This window comes from Camponotus vicinus, unplaced genomic scaffold (genome assembly GCF_025532165.1).
Source record: "Camponotus vicinus isolate PSW18456_S1 unplaced genomic scaffold, iyCamVici1.0 SCAF_8, whole genome shotgun sequence".
NCBI classification, from domain to species: Eukaryota; Metazoa; Arthropoda; class Insecta; order Hymenoptera; family Formicidae; genus Camponotus; species Camponotus vicinus.
In genome coordinates this window covers 7,851,543-7,872,672 of record NW_028141980.1, presented here as the reverse complement: position 1 = coordinate 7,872,672, position 21,130 = coordinate 7,851,543, and the positions used below count along the sequence as shown (strand labels likewise).

General features: G+C 33.0%; 1 protein-coding gene across 16 annotated transcripts in view; it reads right to left on the bottom strand.

The window, feature by feature from the left end:
• The window catches only part of Cac (calcium voltage-gated channel subunit cacophony), a 176,519-nt gene that overhangs the window by 18,008 nt on the left and 137,381 nt on the right, over window positions 1-21,130 (bottom strand). For 9 of the 16 annotated variants that reach the window (XR_014440209.1, XM_083107199.1, XM_083107194.1 and 6 more), the window contains 10 exons: window positions 20,893-21,003; window positions 15,247-15,330; window positions 11,934-12,050; window positions 11,700-11,765; window positions 9,678-9,769; window positions 7,129-7,613; window positions 6,356-6,460; window positions 6,200-6,291; window positions 4,957-5,013; window positions 551-762 (listed from right to left, as the gene is read on the bottom strand). Coding sequence is in view for 14 of the 16 variants with exons in the window: in XM_083107199.1 (XP_082963325.1) it covers window positions 551-762; window positions 4,957-5,013; window positions 6,200-6,291; window positions 6,356-6,460; window positions 7,129-7,613; window positions 9,678-9,769; window positions 11,700-11,765; window positions 11,934-12,050; window positions 15,247-15,330; window positions 20,893-21,003 (1,421 nt within the window). In the remaining 2 variants the exon portion in view is untranslated. Of the gene's footprint in view, window positions 1-550; window positions 763-4,956; window positions 5,014-6,199; window positions 6,292-6,355; window positions 6,461-7,128; window positions 7,614-9,677; window positions 9,770-11,038; window positions 11,131-11,699; window positions 11,766-11,933; window positions 12,051-15,246; window positions 15,331-17,828; window positions 17,940-20,892; window positions 21,004-21,130 lie in introns of all 16 variants that reach the window. The other 7 variants (XM_083107209.1, XM_083107204.1, XM_083107205.1 and 4 more) reach the window with 5 other exon arrangements.

The following is a 21,130-nucleotide window of genomic DNA, read 5'->3' as shown; positions in this document are numbered from 1 at the left end:
TTCTTATAAACATGGGTTCAAAAATGCTTTTCCTCCGAGTTATAGCTCCCTAAAGTTGGTGGAAAAAATCGCAAAATGTGAAAAAATGAAGGTCATTATTAATTATTACACTGTGCAAAATTTCAACACATTTCTGTGAAAAAGTCTCCGAGAGTTACAATACATTTGCGATTTTTTCCATCAACTTTAGAGGGCTATAACTCGGAGGAGGAAAGCATTTTTGGACCCATATTTATAAGAACTTTTTTTCTTATTTTGACTCCTAGAATACGCCCTTAAAATCTCTGACATAGATTTAGAAACACCCTATAATACAATATATAACATTGTTAATATTGTCATCCAGATTTGCGTCAATTAATCAAGATTGAAAATAATTCCAAATACAATTACAAATTTTTCTCTCTAAGTTTATATAGAAATAATTTTTTTTTATATAAAATATTAGGAGCTTTTATTTTCTTTCACGATTTTTAGCAAATAAAAAGCTTAATAAATAAACAAATTTTATTAAAATTTTATTTTATTAAAAGACTTAATATGTACACACCTGATGCTACGCTGACGTCTGTGCGCGGCGGCTGCGAGGACGCCAAGAGCCCCTTCCTCCTCGTCTCTCTGCTCTTTCTGTCGGTCGTGCTTCACATCCGTGGTCGGTCGCACCACCGGTTCGAGACTGTTTGCCCTACTTCCGGCTCCGTGATTATTTCCGATGTGATTTACAGCCGAAATGTCCAGCAGGCAGTTGAAGAAGGCCGATTGCTAAATTGCGAAACGTGCGAAAGCACACCAGCTATCAGAGCTGACTGACAGGGATCTCGTTTTTCGATCGACAATTTCTTTTTTTTTCTTTTTTTTGCGCTTTTTATATCTTCTGATTTTTTTTTGTTTCCTCCGCATATAAGTAAATTAGATATGTACAGGCACATACAGGCTTTTTCTTTAGCGTTACCTCTCGTCGATGGTCTCTCGAAAAATTGTGGTAGAATGCGAGACGCTTAATAAAGATCAGATGCATTCAGAGTCAAGAATTAATAGTGTAAAAACGGTGAGAAAGAATTTTCAGAGTAAAAGAGGCGGCCATGCTAGAAAAAAAGGCATGTCGTGATAGTGCGTTTACTTGTGTCGGTTTTATACGACGAACTTGTTTTTTCATCTCGGACTACTGAGTACGCTCGAGAACGTATGTGTGATACAAAAATTGCAAAATAGTAGCGTAATTGCAGCGGAGCGATCTTTCGTAAAAAACGTATTGCATCGCAAAGCCTGTATATGTTGATCAAAATTATGTATTATATATACAAAAAAAATGTTATTCCTTGTTTTCTCCCTCGAGTACGAAAATGTTACAAGTGAACACAAATGTGTTAATAAATAGACGCGATTAATCATTTGAGAAATTGTAACAATACTGCAAAAATGCAATTATCAGTAAGCATGCATAAAACGGGTGAAGTCTCGATGTTCTACCAGAGCTGTGCATCATTTTTCTCTCTCTTTGTTGCAATTAATAATTAAAAATATAAAATTCTTTTTCTTCGCATCATATGTATCATCGGTGCCGTCAACTATTGCTAACAATTTAACATGTATACGCAAGGTAGAACACGAACAGTTCACTCCACAAAGACCATACAAATATGCCAAATAATCGTGGGCAAAATCGAAATTTTGCTGCTTGGTATGCAAGAAACGGGTTTGAATAAAAGGTATATTCCAGGGTTAAGGAATCTGGAACATGCCGCTCTATGAGACATCCCAAAATCATTGGTACATAATATCTAACTGAAACGTTAAGATTGTTTTTTTTTTTTTCATTCTTTTCGAATATTTTATAAAAATTTGAAAATTCTTTCATCGATAAAAATAAAGTATCGCTATTAAAACAACCGTCATTTTTTGGGATATCTTTTATACGTCGGTGAATTATTAAGTGCTTACTAAATCTGTAAAATGGGATCTATCGATAGACACTTAAAATGCAACAGATATGAATAAATCTTTTTTCAATTATCGATTTACAAATTGCTTGTCGCAAGACAAAGTAATTATTAATATCATTACTCCTTATCTTTTTCGCAAACATCTTGAAAACTTTAATTCGAAATAGTTTATTTATACCGAATTAAAAAAAAAAAATTATCATGTCATAAAAAAATGTTTAATTTATTATATTATAAATTGTTCAGATTAATTTATTTTGTATATCAAAATGTGTCGACAAGTTAAGACGTGCGTACACACGTTATGGAGAGTGTCAAATAATGTAACGTGTAATTGAAAGAGCAGAAAATTGTTCTAGTTAAAAGCGGAAAATCTTTTTCTAGTAGAAAGCGATCGGATAAATTGGGCAAGACTACAAGTCTACTGTTGTAATCTGCTTAAAAAAAAGTGCCTATAATCTTCTCTACACTATTACGATATAAAACTCGTAAGAAACAAGGAAGAAGGATCAGCATTAGCCAGCAGGATCGTCGTTATCACTGCATTAATTTTGCATCGGAAATAAAAGAAAATGATTTCTTAAAATTATCTAATATCTCTCTAAGAAAAAGCAACGAATCACAATTTAAGTTTCAGATTATTTTTTTGTTATGCCTAATTTTACTTGCTTAGATATTAGATGATCTTCAAATCTATTTTCTTATTAAGAATCAAGCGAAGTGATCGATATTTCCGTACAATGCAACGGTTTCCTAATAATAATAAAAAAAGAATAGTAATATTTTTCAAGTAGTTTCAATAAAAATTCATTTTATTTATTTAATAATTTTGTAAAATATAGCTGATAAATTTTTATTACTAGAAAATTTCGTTGCATTATTTTTTATTCATCCGAAGAAACCACTTGAGCTTAGAATAAGAGAGCGCGAAGTTGAATCATTTTTGGAGTAATGTAACTCCAACTTTTGCTACTTTGAAAGGCTCGCATCAAACTAAATAAAGGAGAAAAAAGTTTATCAAGTGCTCGCGAGCAAAATGACAATTCGGCAGAATAAAAAGTAACGTTCTACGTCACGATCTAAGATCGGTCGCTAAAATATGTTCAATTAATCGAGAAAAGGCTTGTTTGGCAAGAAAGGAGTGTATATATTTAAAAGAGAGAGAGAGAGAGAGAGAGGCGATTATCGTAAAGACTGAGGCAAAAGGCGAACTATTTATACGCTCGAAATCAATCGGCTCATTTTTTTTACTACTTTTCGCTCTAAATAGGCGCGAGAAACGGAGCTCTAGGAGGTGATTTACTTACACACAGCTATATCGTATTGCCGGTAGGACAAAGAGCCGATATGTCTACACGTGCGTACACGTGCCTACGTAGCCACGTGTTACTCACGTGTCGGCAACAACACGACGACTAAAACAACTCTGACAATGTCTTATAATCGTATATATCACACTGATTGTGAGATGAGGGGAAGAAGGAGGGGGGGCCTTGCATGGGGGACGCCGAAAATCAGACAGAGAAGAGATCAGTTGTCTTTTCTCTTTGTGATATATAGATCACAAGTGAGAGCTATTCTTCGATGTTACCCTAAACTAGCTTGATAAGAGAAACGTGCGATTAGAGAAAGGAAAATCCTCTCGGCAGGAAGGCGGCTAAATGTCTAGACACTAATTCGTATGTATAAGCCTGATTAAAGATCTATCAAGTATCATATTATGTTTCTAACATAATAAGTGCCTAAGTAAGATAAAGTGTATTGCCATGTTATTTCATCGTACGCGGAACAACCATCATCTTTTCATTTCTTTTTTTAATTAAATACATTTTCCACCCTCACTTATAATATTTTATTATAAGTGGATCCTTCCAAAATGAGAGAAAGAGATTAAATTATAATGTTATGAAGAAGTTTTAAAATGTATGAAGATATGTTTACTTTATTTCTCAAAGTCTGATTACGCAATATTTTTTTTCTTTACTAATTTTAAATATTTCACAATTATTACAATTTAAATATTTCACAATTATATTATATAAATATAATATATATTAATATAATACATATTATATAACACAATTTTACATTCAAATTTTGCGAAACTGACATTTATGTTAAAGTTGGAAGAGGAAATTACATAGAATAAAATTTATATAATTTTACATATGCGCAATATTTATTAGATTTATTTTTATGCTAGATGATATTTTTATAATGGTTGTTCCGCTACGCCTATGTGTGTGTGTAGTGTGATCATTTTAGTGACAAATAAAAGGCTACTTTACACAAACGAAAGACAGATTAAAATCGTACGTGTGGACACGAGTAAGAAGAAAGATTGTGTGCCGAATGTTAATTGTAGAAAAAAATATACCAGAGGCACAGCGAGAATCTTGCCGTATGTATAAAATAAAAAGATTCAATTTACAGATTATATAAGGTGTTTTTTTTTAAGCATGAAGATTTCTATCTCTAATATGTTATAAAATATTAAAATATATTTTAAAATATGTTATAAAGACAGAAAGTAATATTACATTATAAAATAATAAAAAGAAAAAAGTTTTGACTGTTCATATAATATAATGTGTTGCCCAGAGAAATTAAATTAATTTTTTATTATAATATTTTCTTTACATTTTGGAAATCGTGTTATGTGGGACACCTTATATCCGATGCAACTTTTCTGCAAGCATAGTGTGCCTCTGGATAATATGAATGAAGAATAAAGTAGGAAAATTTTGAAAATAGTGAAAAGTGTTATTTTATAAAAAAAATAAAGCGTTCGCTGCAAAAGATTCGCTATCTCTCTCTTACGTAATGTTATTTATTTCTTTTTGAAAATATTAGAGTAGAAATTGATAAAAGGAGCGATGATACTTTTGCAGTACGCATTTAACACAAAACGGACAGGTGTGATTAGAATTCGAACAGAAACATACAGCCCAAAAAAAAACGAAACAGTGTACGTTAAGAGAAGATAATAAGTAAGAGAAAAAGTAAGTACTACCGCCTGGGCTGCAGGACTTTGCCCAGCATTATCGTTATCGATAAGATCGTTATCGTTCTGGAAAATAAAGAGAAAGATACAAGAAGATGATTGAAAGTTACGTGAATATCCTTCGAATCAGATATTTTTGACAAAATAGTTTGATGGGTAAATTAAGTATCAGTAATTACTCAAGTTTTCTTGAAAAACTTATCTTGAAAAAAAAATTCATGATTATTTTTTGTTCTAGTATCCAATAAATAAAAAAAAAGTGGTAAGATTGTGTCTTGTTATCTAGTAATCTAAACTGAAATCCATTCAGAAATTTCAGAGCTATCTATGATAGACAAATGTTGCTATCCAATCAGTCCATTAACTGCTGTTAAAAAGTGAAATGTTTGATAAAGATATATTTTTTCGATTTAATAACGATATATAATGATTCATATTGTTTGTAAATTAACGACAATTAATAGACTGACGTAGTGAAATCTATATTAAAATTACTTGCACAAATTTCAAATTATAATGTTCAAGTAAAATTACATATCTAACTATTTTCATACACATTGACATATTTAATTTAATAAACAGACAGACTGCATTTTTTTTTGTTACCAACTAAAGAGTTTTACTTATTATCCCGTTAAATTAAATAAAAGTACAAGTGGAAAAAAACATATTTATTTATGTATTTAAATTTATCCCTTTAGGAACTTAATTAATTTCTTATTTTTCATTAAATATTAAAGTTATGATTCATGTACGTGGTTTAACAAATTCTAACAAATTTGTAAAATTAACTCAAATGTTTCTATTGATTAGAAATGTGTCTATAATATTCGAGAAAAAGTTTCGTGACACTATTAAACTTCTCGTTTTTTTGAGCAATGAAAATTATATAAAATTTCGGAAAATTCTCTATTCGAGGTTTCACTCGCGCGTAGAGTGTCCTATCATGAAGAAACCATGACAAACACATTCATTTCAACTCCACTCTCGATCGAAATCTTCAATTCCGACTTTCTAATTTGTTTTTTTACAGCAAAAATAAAAGAAAAGATCTCTTGTGACAAATATGTATTATTAATATATATAATCTTTATCTTGAATTTATTTTCAATTAATTTGTTTAATAACGAAAAGTCAGGCGAGAGTGCGATTCAAACAAGAGAATCGTAATTGAAGGATCTCAAAGAGACTTAAGAAGATATCTTTGAGGAATTTGTAATTTTTCGTATGAAAAATATTTTGCTCGACTCACCTGTTCGGAAGGCTTTGACTTCGATCTCCAACTTTCGATTATCAGAAGACAGACGTATATCTTACCCACCGTGAGCTTGTCTCTGCCCAATTCTGAAAAAAAGGATCGCGCGATGATTACTAATATGTTCCAAAAGAGAAGAAGAGTAAATCTTACCTTCGTTCCTAGGTATCAAAAGGTCCAACATTTTTTTCGCTTGCAGAGGCCAGATACATCTGATTGTGTCCCGCAGTTCTTCATTAGCTTGATTCATTTCGTCGGCTAGAACGATGCAAACAGCAAAGTCGGAATTATTCATTCAACGCATAAATTAATTGTCGAGAGAGCAATAACATTAAAATTATAAGATTAAAAAACAATATTTAAGAAAATATTTAACAAGGGTTATTATTTTGTGACGTTTCTAAAAAGATATCAAGATATTCTATGATGTGACTTCTCTAAAAGAATACATTTTTTTTTTAAGAATATAAGATTAATACTTTTTTTTTAATCTGGTTATTTTATATACAGGGTGTCCCAGACTTAACGAATAAGCCGTTAATGGTAGATTCCTGAGATCATTTGGAAACGAAAATCTTAATACCAAAATGTTGAGGAAGATGTAGTTTCGGCGTTACAAAGAATTAAATATTACCAATCGGCGCGTTACGTTCTATGCTCAGGGACATAGCGTCATATTAAGGGACCCACGTACAGCGCGATAAGTTTGAACATTTTTATGAAGTCTTCCTCAACATTTTGGTATTAGAATTTTCATCTCCAAATGATCTCAGGAATCTGCTATTAACGGCTAATTTGTTAAGTCTGGGACACCTTGTATAAAAGAAAATAGAGAGATCACACACACAACATTTATAATTTAAAAGTATTTTATAGTGACTTCGTTGCATTTACTTTTTCTCGCGCATAGAACCTGGTGAACTCACCGCATCGCATCTTTATACTGAGGTTTTCGCGTATCAAGGCGAACAGCGTGGAGGTGAAGTTTACTTTGCCGTCACCGTCCACCGGCATATTCATCCTGATGAGTTTCTTGTACGCGAGTCGATTCGGGCACTTGTTGCCAAACCCCAACGGCGGATCCATGTTCTTCAGCATATCGTACATTTCCGTATAATGGATCTTGCCGGTGGCGTTCGGATCGTACTCGGCCCAGATCCGCACGAATTCGTCGAGATGATGGGCGCCCAGGATCGACGAGTCCCGCGTGAGGTAATCAAAGTTGTCCATGATGACGGCGACGAAGAGATTTAGCATGAGAAACGAGCAGAAGAAGATGAACGACACGAAGTAAGCGTAGGCGATGTTGGAGCCGCAACCGCCCGGCTCATTCTTCTCGGCCTTCGCATCGCAAGGACGGCCCTTTACGCAGTCCAGCATGATGTTCGGCCAGGCCTCACCCGTAGCACACCTGAGAAGATTGCTTCTTGAGCACAACGTTCATTAACAACGATTGGAACGAGAGGTTGCTTCGGCGATCTAGTGCATTGCTTGCGTTAAAGCCGCGCTTATTATCGCATGCAAACCTTTCAGAGTTTTAAGTTGGATGAAGTTTTACACTCAATATATAATGCGAGTGTTTGACGTGAAATTGCTGCGAAATATTATGACGAATTATTGTACCTAAGATTAATCGCGAGCACAAATCCATTTTTAAGATTTTACCAAATAATTCTGTTTTGTCAATTCAGAGCAAGAACTTAATATCAGCTTCTTAGAAAAATTCGTTTCATAAAAGATCGCATTTTGAGAAAAATTTTTACATGATTTCAATCCGAATGCAATTTGCTGCATCGCTTTGTCTCTCTCCTAAGATTGAAAAATAAATCTTCAATCGCGAATGGATTTGTCTCGTGGACGTTTACCTTCAAGTAGCATGAAGAAATATACATTTATATTTTTAGTGCAGTATCTTTTTGCAATGGCAAAGAAAATTAGCTTGCAAAAATTCATGCGATACTCTGGCAAATTATAACATTGCATCTTTTGCAGCGTACGTTGAATGCGCAATTACTTTAATCTCCTCAGTCTTCAAGTACACGCACTCACACACGTTAAATATAGAGATTCATTTATTTATTTATTTACGTATAAGATTATACAAAAATAAGAATTTTATTAATTATTCCGTCTCATGAGAGAGTTGAATTTGCTTTAAAATTGCTGTCGTTATTTTAATTTGATTTATTTTATTTGAATCGTATTTTCGCGTATTTTATTTCGAGTCTGAGGGGAGTAAGAAATTAGGTCTATTTCTCTGGCAAGCGCGGCATGCACGAGATCTGGCGCTTTATGCAACATCAAAGATGATCTAGAAACTGCGAACTTAAGATGGAAAAATCAACTTCTACATGAGGCTGTGTATTATTCTGTTTGCTCTGAATATACTGTGTCGTTTAGCCTGATTCTGCTTTTGTGCTCAATTTAATGCTAAAAAACGTTATAATAATACGTGATTGGATCGAAGCGAAAAGGCCTGCTGTGAACATACATCCGGAAATAATACGAATTAAGCGATTGGAAGACTTCACGACGTCGTGATAATTGACGTTCAACGTGACAACGTAAGTCATTTTCAAGAAAAATGAATTTAATATTTAATATTTAAGGGGTCCTGTTTTACCGATAAAATGTTATATTTTATTTTTGTCCGAAATCTTTTTATTAGTTGCACAAAATAATAAACCCTCCTCCACGATTAAAGTACATATAGAAACAAAGCGGGAACCTCCTGATTTTATATTAAAAATTGAAAAAAAATTGAAAAATCGTAAAAAGGTCATAACAATATTTGCTTAATATAAAAGTTTTGCAGTTTGTATGCACAAAATAAGATAGATTCCCGCTAGAGATTGTATGAAAGAATATAAATGAACTTTTAGAAATGAGTTTAGAAGCCTAATGAAAAAGATTTCGGTTTATTTACCTCAATTAATATCATGATTTCGGACAAAAATGAAATATGACATTTTATCGGTAAAACAGAACTCCGGCATCCCCTTAATATAAATTATATTATACTTAAATTATACTTAAGTTAAATCTATTCTATTGAAATATTGAAATTATGATGTAATTAAATTATTTTCTTATAAACATCACGTTAAAAATTAATCTTCAACATATTTTTTCTGCAATTGGGATAAATAATGGATGCAACAAAGACTATTATAAATATTTATAAAATTTATAAAACCATAAATGCCACTTGTGACACAAATAGCTCAATTAATATTAGATCCTTGTCACGTGAACGTCTTCAAAGATCAGTCTACTCTTTCATCGCTGCTCGAAAAAAACTTAGATAATTTTCCGCGTTATACTTTTGCAAATCGTAACAGAAAAACGTGATAAATAGCTTGCCGCAGGTGATGAGCGTGAAAGCTCGCTCAGTCGTCTCGCAAATCGCGCGCATAATCGCGTGGCCAAGTTGAATGGTTAAACAGTTAGGTGCTTCTGGTGCGACTTTACTTACCGAAAAAGCAGCATCAGACCTTGTATGAAGCTTTGGAAATTGTTGTGCTTGGTAATAGCAGTATCAGCATCCAGCGCGATGTTACCGAATACCTGAGAGCCACAGAAAAAGGGCAGCCAAAAAGGCGCGACCGGCATTACAAATTTGTGTCACCAAATGTGCTTCTTTTAAATTAAATAATAAAAGATCGAATAAGAATAGATAATTGAAATGTTCTCTGTTTTTCTTCTCGCTGGATGACCACTATTTCGATCTTTGTATCGCCTCGATCACGGTTTTGTGTATGTAATGAGTATTATATAGTAATTCAATATTGTACTTTCTAACTACAACCTCTCACATACTTTTTCTTTCAACAAGTAGACGATGTGCTCGGGAGAATTGAGATATGAACCATTTATCCCTGTCTTGAATGATTAAATTATTGATGTCCATAAAACCAACTGATCGAAAGCTTCATTTGCGTTTAACATTTTTTTAATTTTGACGATTTGCTAATTCGATAATCAAATCCTCAATCATTTAGAGTCGACAATTTAATAGTGAAATATTCAATATAACTAATGATATTTTTGATGAGAGACTTATTCTCTCAAGCACCGTCTTAATCATAACTCCAAGACTCTAACGCAGGCATCACTATGTGGAACTTGTCTATGGGATTGTTGACTAACTGGGGTGAATCACACAACAGATTAACACGTCGAGCAGCTTACTCTCGTTACAGCTCATGCCAACAAAGCAATATACGCTACCGATAATTTACGACGACCATACTTTCATATATTCCGTTTAACTTGTCGCTCTACATTCGACGACGTCTCCCACATCTGCGTCGCGCAAGATCTTTAACGGTGCTTCGCTCGCACCGTAAATGTCGAAAAAAAGCCAGCGATCGGTACATGTCGCGTACAAGTCAGCCCACTTTTCCGCAACAAAATTCTAAGTTACTGTCGTAAACGAGATGAAAACATCGTGTAACATCGAAGGCACATTTAATGAAATTTGTCCTCTGTTAATCTTTCATGCTAGTTTTCCGTGACGTCATAGAGATCCTTTTGCGATACATGCGCGAAGCATCGTGAAAGATCGCGACGACGGATCAGGTGTGCTCCAAAAGTGTCTCTTCTTCGCGTACGAAGATCAATTTTCAGCGAGAGAAAAGACAAGCGAGAGAAATTTCTCCTCGTTTAAAATTATGATAAAGGAAAGTGCGTAAAAGCAACACGTTTTAGTTTCGCATTGTAAGATCCAGTTCTTCGTACGAAAAGGAAAACGACAGTCGGATCAGCCGCTGATCGGCCGGAGGTCATCTCACTCGTCGCCGTCGAAACGGCAGTCAATCTAGCTGCTCGACTCACCGAAAAAGCAACATAAGACCGGCGAAGAAGGACTGAAAGTTGTTGTGATCATCGATCGCTGTTTCCGGATCGTTCGATATATTGCCAAAGACCTGACAACGGACAATTTTAGGTTGTCAGCTGTCTGTCACTTAAAATTCCTAGTCTGCAAGGATGCGCGTGCCAGAAACTATCTCCATGTTATTTCGACACTCCGTTTCTCTCGATTAGAAGTTGAGATTATTATATATAAATTACCTAGTTTCTTTTCAAAATAATAATAAATATTTGGAGAACGATATGGCTACAATTACGTCGCGGCAATAATTTCTTATTTCTCATGGAGCCCGAGGATCATTGATCAACGTGCACGAATTTTCTCTAATTAATTAAAAATTATTCCATATAAAATTATTCAAATATAAGAACTTGAAAGTCTCTTCTGTAAAAAAAATCAAGTAATTCCGTAGCGCGTTATTTCCTCCTTTCATGTAGAAAAGTTATATCAGGTTTATACGTATCTCCGCTACACAATACACTACGATTATTACTTTAATTAATTTTCCGAACAATTAGATTACTCTTCAGTCCTGCACTCTTCTGTGCGTCATCCCTTAAAAACTTGTTTAATGAGCGAATTTATAGAAACGTTTTTAGGAATTCAAGCAAAGGGGATTCATACCTGCATACCAATGATGGCGTAGATGAAGAACAGCATTGCTATGAGGAGACAAACGTAAGGCAGAGCCTGGAAGAAGACGACTTTTTATTATCGCATAGTTATAAAAATTGGTGAAAAATATGACTTCCAAAATTTATTATGAAAGAAATTAAAAGTATTCTTCAAAAATCAAGCTAATAATTACAATGCATGAAATAAGAGAAATATAAATCAATGACACAAATTAGAGCTTACTTTAAAGGATTGTACGAAAGTCCAGAGTAAAATTCGTATCGTGTAACCCTGCCTGAGTAGTTTGATCAGCCTGGCGGCGCGAAAGAGCCTCAGGAAGCCGACATTGATGAAATTCTCCTGCAGGGAACAGAGAAAATTGCACTTAACCCCACAAAATGCCGACTTCTTCTCTTTGCGCTAAAACGGAGCTTCGCGCGTGCAGCGTTTCGGCATTTGCACGTGACGCGTCAAAGGATATCGGGATATCATTTTGACGTGTCCTTTTCTTTCTACCTTGGCGATGCACGAACGAAGCTTTAGAGCGAGTCAATATTTTGGCGCGATATAAAAATAAAGATGTTTAAAATTTATATGTAATTTCGATATTTAAGAGAGACTAAGGATCTTAAAAAATGCAAGATCACTGCTGAAAGAGGAAACGAGGAATTAAAATGTATTACTCTAATAATTATTAAATTATTATTATACAAAAAGAACTCTATTTTTAATATGACACAGTCTAATTGTTACAACAATAAACTAGTTGTATTTTTGTTGTAAGTTTAATTGGCTATTTCATTGAAAATTAATTTTGTCTACTATAAATATATGAATTATTATTTAATCAACTTTTATACCAACGTTTATAAATTAAATTAGAGCTGCTGATCTAATTCTCTTTCTCTCTCTCTCTCTCTCTCTCTCTTTCTAATGCACATTGATGATTTTTGAACTTAAAGTATGATATATAATATTAATGATATATAATATAATATTAATAATATAATATTAATAATATATAATATAATATTAATGAAAAATTATGTTTTACTTTAATAATTAAGTTCTTTGAATTATTCAATTCTAACGTGAATAAACACGTAATCACGTCAACCCTTTTGCTGTAATAGAATTGTATTTAACTTTCACATCCGATTTAATAAGTCGAAATAGAGATTAATTCACAAGACATCGCATCCATATGCTTTTAAAGTATAGTCTGTAGTTATAGTCTGTAGTGTAATTATAATGTAACAACTACTTTTGGATTGTTGTCAATGTTGTAAAATGTACGAGACTGTTAGTGTAAAATGCACAGTTTATGTATTTAGAAAAGTGCATGCACAGGATAAGAAACGGGATAAAAGTGACTCTTGATCTAAAAATGATTTTTAGGAAGATCCTCGAAAGAATATAAAGTACTATTTTCAGAACCTAGTTTCTCTTTTTTGTCTGTAAATAATTATAAATAAAATCACATCAATTTCATTCGCCAAGTTTACCATAACTTTTGCTACGAATATATCGGGAAACAATAATAATACATAAATAACGTACACAGATAGCTATGTATAAAATAATTGTAATTTTTTTACTGGTGAAAAGAATTGCAAAGAAAAAAAAACTTATATATTTGATCTCTACATAAAAATAAAATTTAGAGTCGAGAGAATAATATTCGATATTAATTTTATACTTGCAATATCTGCCTCCAACTTACGTCCTGAACGTAAAAATTGTATAATTTTATACCTTTTTTTCGTCTAGCTGGCCATCACTGGACATGCCCGATAACAGCTCCTATTACAAAAATATGCGAGATTGCGAGATTATTCCATCCCCAATATTTTGAACTTCTGATTGTTCAACTTCTGGCAATTACAATAAGGATATAATAACTGCCAAATGAACATTGATGATGGAAGAACTTCAATAAGCAGTTCGTTTCGATATCAGATGCATTTTACGATAATTCTATCTATCCTTTTACCATCTCTAAAACATATTTTTATCAAAAATATTTTCCAAGCATAAGCAGAGCAATTATAAAAAAATGTTTACTTATTACATTTTTTTCTCTGATTTGCAATTTAATTATTTATATACATATACATGTTTGACTAGATCGTAATTTCTACTTTAGTCGACTTTAAATAATCAATGCCATTTGTGTGACTTGGAAGAAAGTGGATAAATATTCTTTCTACTTCTTTTCTCCTACTTTCAAACAATACAACTGACATTGATTAAACTAATTACAGACTGATCTAGTCAAAATATCAATATAAGGAGAATGTATCTATGAATAAATACAGGATTTGTATCGGGAATATGTTTATGTGTAAGTAGCTTATTGTTTTACTATACTGTGCAAATGTAACAATGTATAGTGTGATATATATATATATATATATATATATATATATATATATATAGCGTATGAATGCAGCACGAAGCTAAAAAGATACATAAAAGTATTTGAGATACACTTCGATCGTCGTAATTTACCTGCTAGCTTGTCACATGATTGCGAATCTAAGTAAGCAGCAAAAGGGTTAAACGAAAGGCAAAAGTACACATCAAGCAACACTGTTGCGATGTTAAGGCTTACTATTATAGGTGCGTGTTTTGACAAAATAAATTCCGAATAAATTCGCTTCGTGAGAATTAATCTAGTACGTTGAAACAATTCGAAAGGTGGCTTAGTGCGCCTTCGTATTATTTTGTCAAGAAGAAATTTCGTTCGTTAATATTCTCTTTATGATAAATATGATATTCTTAAATTTTAAATTTAAGTATACTTAAATATTACTCAAATTTATTGTATATTTTTAACTCTCAATTTTCACAATCTTTAAAAGATAGTTAAATGAACAAATGATGTTTCTTTGCAACACTAAATTTTAAAACGTAATACAATTTTTAATAATTACACAATTATATCCTATGCAGACGTACAAATATACAGAGTGTCTCAGACTTAACGAGTCAGCCGTTAATGGTAGATTCCTGAGATCATTTGGAAACGAAAATCTTAATACCAAAATGTTGAGGAAGATGTAGTTTCGGCGCTACAAAAGACTAAAGATTACCAATCGGCGCGTTACGTTCTCCTGTGCTCAGGGACAGCGCATCAAGGGACCCGCGTACAGCGCGATAAGTTTGAACATTTTTATGAAGTCTTCCTCAACATTTTGGTATTAGAATTTTCGTCTCCAAATGACCTCAGGAGTTTGCTATTAACGGCTGATTCGTCAAGTCTGGGACACCCTGTATAAAACTTTTCATGCAACTACTTCGTCATTTGCTCGCACCATCACCACTTTCATTTGTATCAATCTAGTCATCGGATCAACGCTGACGTTTCCTGCGACTTTATCAAAATGGCTTTTGTCAAAGCAAACAACCATCACAGTGTAGCCTCGAATTTCCCGGGAGATTCCAGATTACATGTGCATATACCTGGAAGAGTTCTATTACGGGTTATAGTAGCTAGAACGCGATTAACACACTTATATTCTCTTTTCGACTACTTTTACGGTGCTCTACGTACCCCGAACTCGATCACGAGGGCGTCCACGATGCTGCCGATCACCGTGATGAAATCGAAGGTGTTCCAGGCATCCTTGAAGAAGTTCTGTTTACGGGAACAGTCAAAAGAATTGATTAGCAAGATAATCTTTGGTCGTTTCCGTTCGATATTTGATTGTACTACCCCGAAGCTCGCTAAACAGCTCCGATACGTTTTCAACAGATGCAGATTAGAGCTCTAATTGTCTGTACGATTCTGTATACGAGCAATCTCAGAATCAAAGCCAAGACACCATGAAGAGTAACAATTGAAAATTAGACATACTACAAGAAAGAATTCAAAAGTTAATAATTTCTTATACAAACTTAAATATAAATTTTAAAAATATTGCGCTATTTACAGAATTTTATGCACACTCGTTCCATATATAACTGAAGATATTCAAGTATTTTGTTTCTAGAATTGTGTGTGTCGATATTTCGTAAAAGTATTTTTTCTTAATTTTTTACCATATTTAAGATTATTGCGTTGCTTACCTTGCTAGGGCGCTTTTCCCAATTCGGTCTTGCGCTGTGATTGCTTAGAGAAATAAGAGGAGTAAGAGCTTAGAAATTAAAAATAGATAACATACAAACATTCCCATATCATCAGCAAATAATCTATTTTTATTTTTGACGACCCTCCGAATTTTTTTAATGAGCTTTGTCTTCATCGTGTCTTGACCTATATAAATATCCATAGCAAGCAAGTAATCTTGATAAATCATTTACATATCTCTGTGATCTATTAAACGAACTTGGGCGTAGCTCGAGTGTTTGTGAGACATGTTTGCGTAGCTACAACTAAAGAAAAACTACAAGATTTCCGAATACACGAAAAATATGGCACAGTATGCTTCTTTTGTGAACGTACACGCTATTTAGTGTGTATGTGTGTGTAAGTGCTTGTGTACGTGTGTTGTGTGCATGTTTGTGTTTGTGAGCACTCCTATATGAATGTCGTATTTTTTATGATCGCGAAACTTTGTAATGTGTACTTCTTTGAACGGTGCTTCTGGATCGTTGAACAAATCTCTTCGTAAAAAATAATTTTTTAACAAAATAATTATTACCTAATCAATTATTAATATTATTTAATTACATGATTAATTAAACATGCTTGATCTTATCGTATAATTCTTTTTCACACAGACGTAAAAAGTTATTATAATTGTTAAAAGTGATTAAATAATTTATCTCAAGAAATAAGAATTTATATTCTAAGAAACAAGTTTTATGTATCTTTATTTTTTAAGTAATTTAACTCTTAAATAAAATTGTTTAATTAATTAAACAATAGAAAATATGTTATCATTCTTATATTAAGTTCTGCAACAAGAGACAAATTTCATCTTCCCATTTTTATATTCGTAATAATTGTAATGTTCATCGATATGTTTAGTTTTGAAATATTTATAAGAATTTTTATAAAATTTTTATGAAAAGATTGCAGATCTACAAAAGACGAAGAGATCTGTTTCCGCGAGAATTCTCTCTAAAGCGTTTACCCATGTTACACGCTTTGGTGATCGATAATCGGCTGGAGTACAAGTGACGGGATCTCCTCTAGAGAAGTATCTACGGGAGCATGCCGGTAATAGCAAGCAAACTAGAGAGAGAGAGAGAGAGAGAAGTATAGATAGAGACACGCGAATTTAATGTTCAACATTTTTCTACTTTGAACCAGAAAAAAGGAATCGTCATTTGACATCACGCAATACATAAGAAATGATATCACATATTGCATCAGTTATTTAAATTCAAGATATATATATTTCTATAAAAAATTAATGTTTATTCAAAGTTTATCTTTTGATTCGATGCTGACTTTGAGATGGTTTTAATTTGACAAAAATTTATTTGACTGTCATTTTTTACTTTTTAATTTAAACTTTCAATTTCTTAATTTGCATTAATTATATCTTTTACGAAATTCTACAAAAAATTTATTGAAAAAAAATTATTGTACAAAAAACTTATTTAAAAAAGTCAGCTTATAATTAAATAAATTAATTAAATTTTTATTCTTCTAGAATTTTTTACATAGGTGTTTAAAATTTTTGGTTTAATTGCAAAAAAGAACCGTTCAGTAAATATAAATTAATTTTAATAATACATTAATCATGAGCAGCTTAATATTTATATATCAAAGTTTATTAAGTTTATATCAAATTCGATATCTAATAAATCTTTAGGAAAAAGTAACAAATTATTTGAAACTCATAAATGGCGAAATCCTGTTTTCTGGCGATCGCTACTTCTTGAATAACTATGCAGATTTGTGTAGAAATCTCGTACCAAGAAACTTTACTTTGAATTGTAATATATTTTTTTTTATTTTATTTGCGACAAGCAGTTTCGCGATGTCTCGGTGAGTTCCCTTCCGTTCCTCTCGCCAGTTTTCGGGATCCCCACTTTCTTCACGTGAATCCTCCGACCGGTAAAATCACGCAATTAATGATGACCGATGAGTGATATCAGTCTCGGTGGATTTAGTGATATATAATTGCGGTGTGAATCGAGTGAGAGTGGTGAAGTTAGAGCGATTTAAAGGCTTGTTTATACCTTGCATCCGAAGGCGACGAGTTTAAGGATGCACTCAATGAGGAAAAGGAGGGTGACGACCAAGTTCACGATGGTCAAGAAGTCCAATAAAACTGCCGGCGCTTCGTGATACTACAAAATACACCCAACACACAGACGTAACACAACCCAGATTCTAATATATTCCGCAGTGCGTCCTGCATATCACATATTATGTATATTTTCACATATCTCTATATCTCTTTATCTCCTATTTAATTATATAATCTCTGTATTCGATCGCTCATTTCGTCCATTTTTCGTCCAAGCAGAAAACCCTGCTGTTGGATTTACAGAAGAAATATTTCTTTACGCAAAATAAATCTGGAAATATGTCTTCTCTTGTGAGATAAAAAATATTTCTCAAATTTATTACTAATCGTTTCACTTTTAAATTTCTTCTTTTGAAACTTTTATTAAATATATTTATATTTTAATTACTAATTTCAAGTAATGCATCTCAAAAGTTTGTAACGTGAAAAAGCAAATTTTTCCTAATTACACTACCTGATATTTTTGAAAACATTTTTTACAGTATATTTATGTGATATTATATTATATCAAAGTATACAAATAAAAATTTGCATTCCTTCTGGCAAATTATTCAGAAAATTGTTTGGATAGGAAATTATTATTTTTAATAAAAGAATACTATTTTAAATTATATTAATTTTGCGACAAAACTCAATTTGAATTTTTCTTATTTTTGAAGAGGCATTTCTTCTTCCACATTATCACAAGCAAATCTAACCAATCTCTCACAGGGTAATTTGTCAATAGACTCGTATACGTGTACGTAAATCTCGATCGGTGTGTATACGACGTTTAATTCCATGTGTGCTGAGTGTGTGCTCGTGAGACGGAAATTTATACTCTTTCTCACAACACAATGGCATGCATGCGATGAATAGGAACGAGGAGACGCTTTCGCGTCTGCTCCTCGACTCGAATCTTGTCATGATTATCATATAAATCATCGTTACGATCATCATCGTCATCATCATCATCATCATCATTCTCGTCACTTCGTCATCGCCACTGTCGTTACTTCCGGCCGGCAAAAAACACGCAGTCATAATAATCGTGACGTACTCATGCGAGGATCAAAAACATGTCAGATCGTGCAAGTGATTGCGTGCGGATGCAGGCAAAAGGCGGCGGGCAAGGCATGCAAGGGATGTCAAAAAACGGAGCTTCCTTTCTGTACACCTATCTTCGGTATTTGAGACTTCCTCTTGGATTTATTTCTCGCCCGTTTTGAGTTGCCGGTTTTTGAAAGTACTTTGGAAATCAACAGAACTCACAGGAAGACAGAAAAAGAAAAAGAGACAGAGAGAAGAATGAGAGGAAGAAATAGAGACAGATAGAGAGAAAGAGCGAGAAAAAGAGACGCGAACTAAAAATAACCCGATGAAAGAGTTGTGTTCTCGATTCGTCGTGTTTTGGGTATTCGTGAGTGCGAGGTGTATGACATATGAATCTTCATGTCTGAGTATGTGTGAGTGTAATTGTTGATTGTAAGTATTTGTGTGAATTGCATTTTGACTCTAAGAGCGTGCTTGTTAGCTTCGTCATTATAAGCTCCATTAAATCATAATTTAAAATACAATAACATGTAGAATGTTATGTTTTCGTAGATAAACTCGCTCTAGAGTGTTTAATATTACGATTGAATATCTACACGTATATTTGACAAATATTCAAGCGTAATTCAAATTTGTTTAGTATCTTGTGTATGAAATCAGTGTAATTAGCTATCGTGATAACGGGATAAAATTGATAAATAAATTAGTATCGTAAAAAGGCAAAATTAACATTGTTCACAAAAATCAAAATGACGATGTTAAATTGACAATTAATGATCCCGTTATCATTGTGTTCAGTGTAATTATGGATTTAGAAAATCTGGGAAGATTTACATATCATTACTTCATTTTACATAGCATTTTACAATAAATGTTTATATCTGATTCTGAATTTATTTTGAGAATTATTTTATAAAATTCATATAAATTATTAATAAATAATTTTTCCTTAATTATTTCTTAAATAAATAGTCGCCGAAATTTTTTAAAAATGCTCAGATAATCATGTATGAAATAATAAATATAAAATGACGCGTAAGAAGGAGAAAATAATCAAGAGATCAATTTCTCGCAAAATTGATATTAAATTTTCCATAAAAAAAAATTCAGAATCAGGTGGGGATGAAAGTGAACATTTCAATGCCTTAAATCAATCTTCCCAAATTGCCCTGAAGCTTGATTACGTGTACAGAGCTGAGCATTTTCTGCATACTAAAGTACTTGTAGAGTTTATCTTATGGGTTCGGTCCCAGAGACAAGACAGCGAGAGTACGTGTAATAAAAAAAAAAAGTTCTATCTAGGATCTTGCAGCTATATCCTTGCATAGAAGAGAGCACCATCGAAAAAAATATACAATTCTAGTTCTATCGAGATACATATCTATATCGTTCGTACGAGGTATATCGAGAAATGGAAACGCTACAACTACTCCGACAGCATCTAGCGCTTGTTCAGCCCTGCGCACAGAAAGTTCACTAAATAGTATATTCTATATACTTTTGTACACGCGCGAGAAAATAGAAAGTATACGGAATATCTCCGGAGTACCGAGAATAAATTGAGACGTTTATGGTTGCTACATCGGTACTCGCGAAGAAAACGCTCTAATTACTTTCTAATAAGCGGCACTTACCGGGCGACGCGAAAATTGACCCTCGTGACGTTCCCTCTTCTCTCACGATTTATTTTATAATCGCATTAATTTATTTATTTTTAATATTTTATTCTGATAAATCAATGTACACATTTAATAATCGTTGAAATTATTTTAATTTAAATTAATTATTTACGTGTTTCATCTTCAATGACTCAAGTGACACTTCTTTTCGGGAAACGATTACGAGGGGCCATTTTTCGCGCTACTCGACCTGGCGAGAGTCTCGAATTATGAATCTCGCTTTATTCGGAATATACTGAGAAATTCGATGAGAGAAAATTGTTGGTAGTATGTGGAGCCTACCTTCACGCCGAATGCGGCGATCTTCAGTATGCACTCGACAGTAAACATCCCCGTGAAGCACATGTTCATGTACTTCAGCGTATTCTTGTACGACTCGGTTTGCCGATGATACTGCAATGCATACACTGACAAATACACGGCCGACAAACAAACATATGTATGTACAAGCTTATAAAATTGCATGATTCGTGTGAACGAAATTTTCTTTTCTATTTTATTTATTTATTTTTCCTTTCTT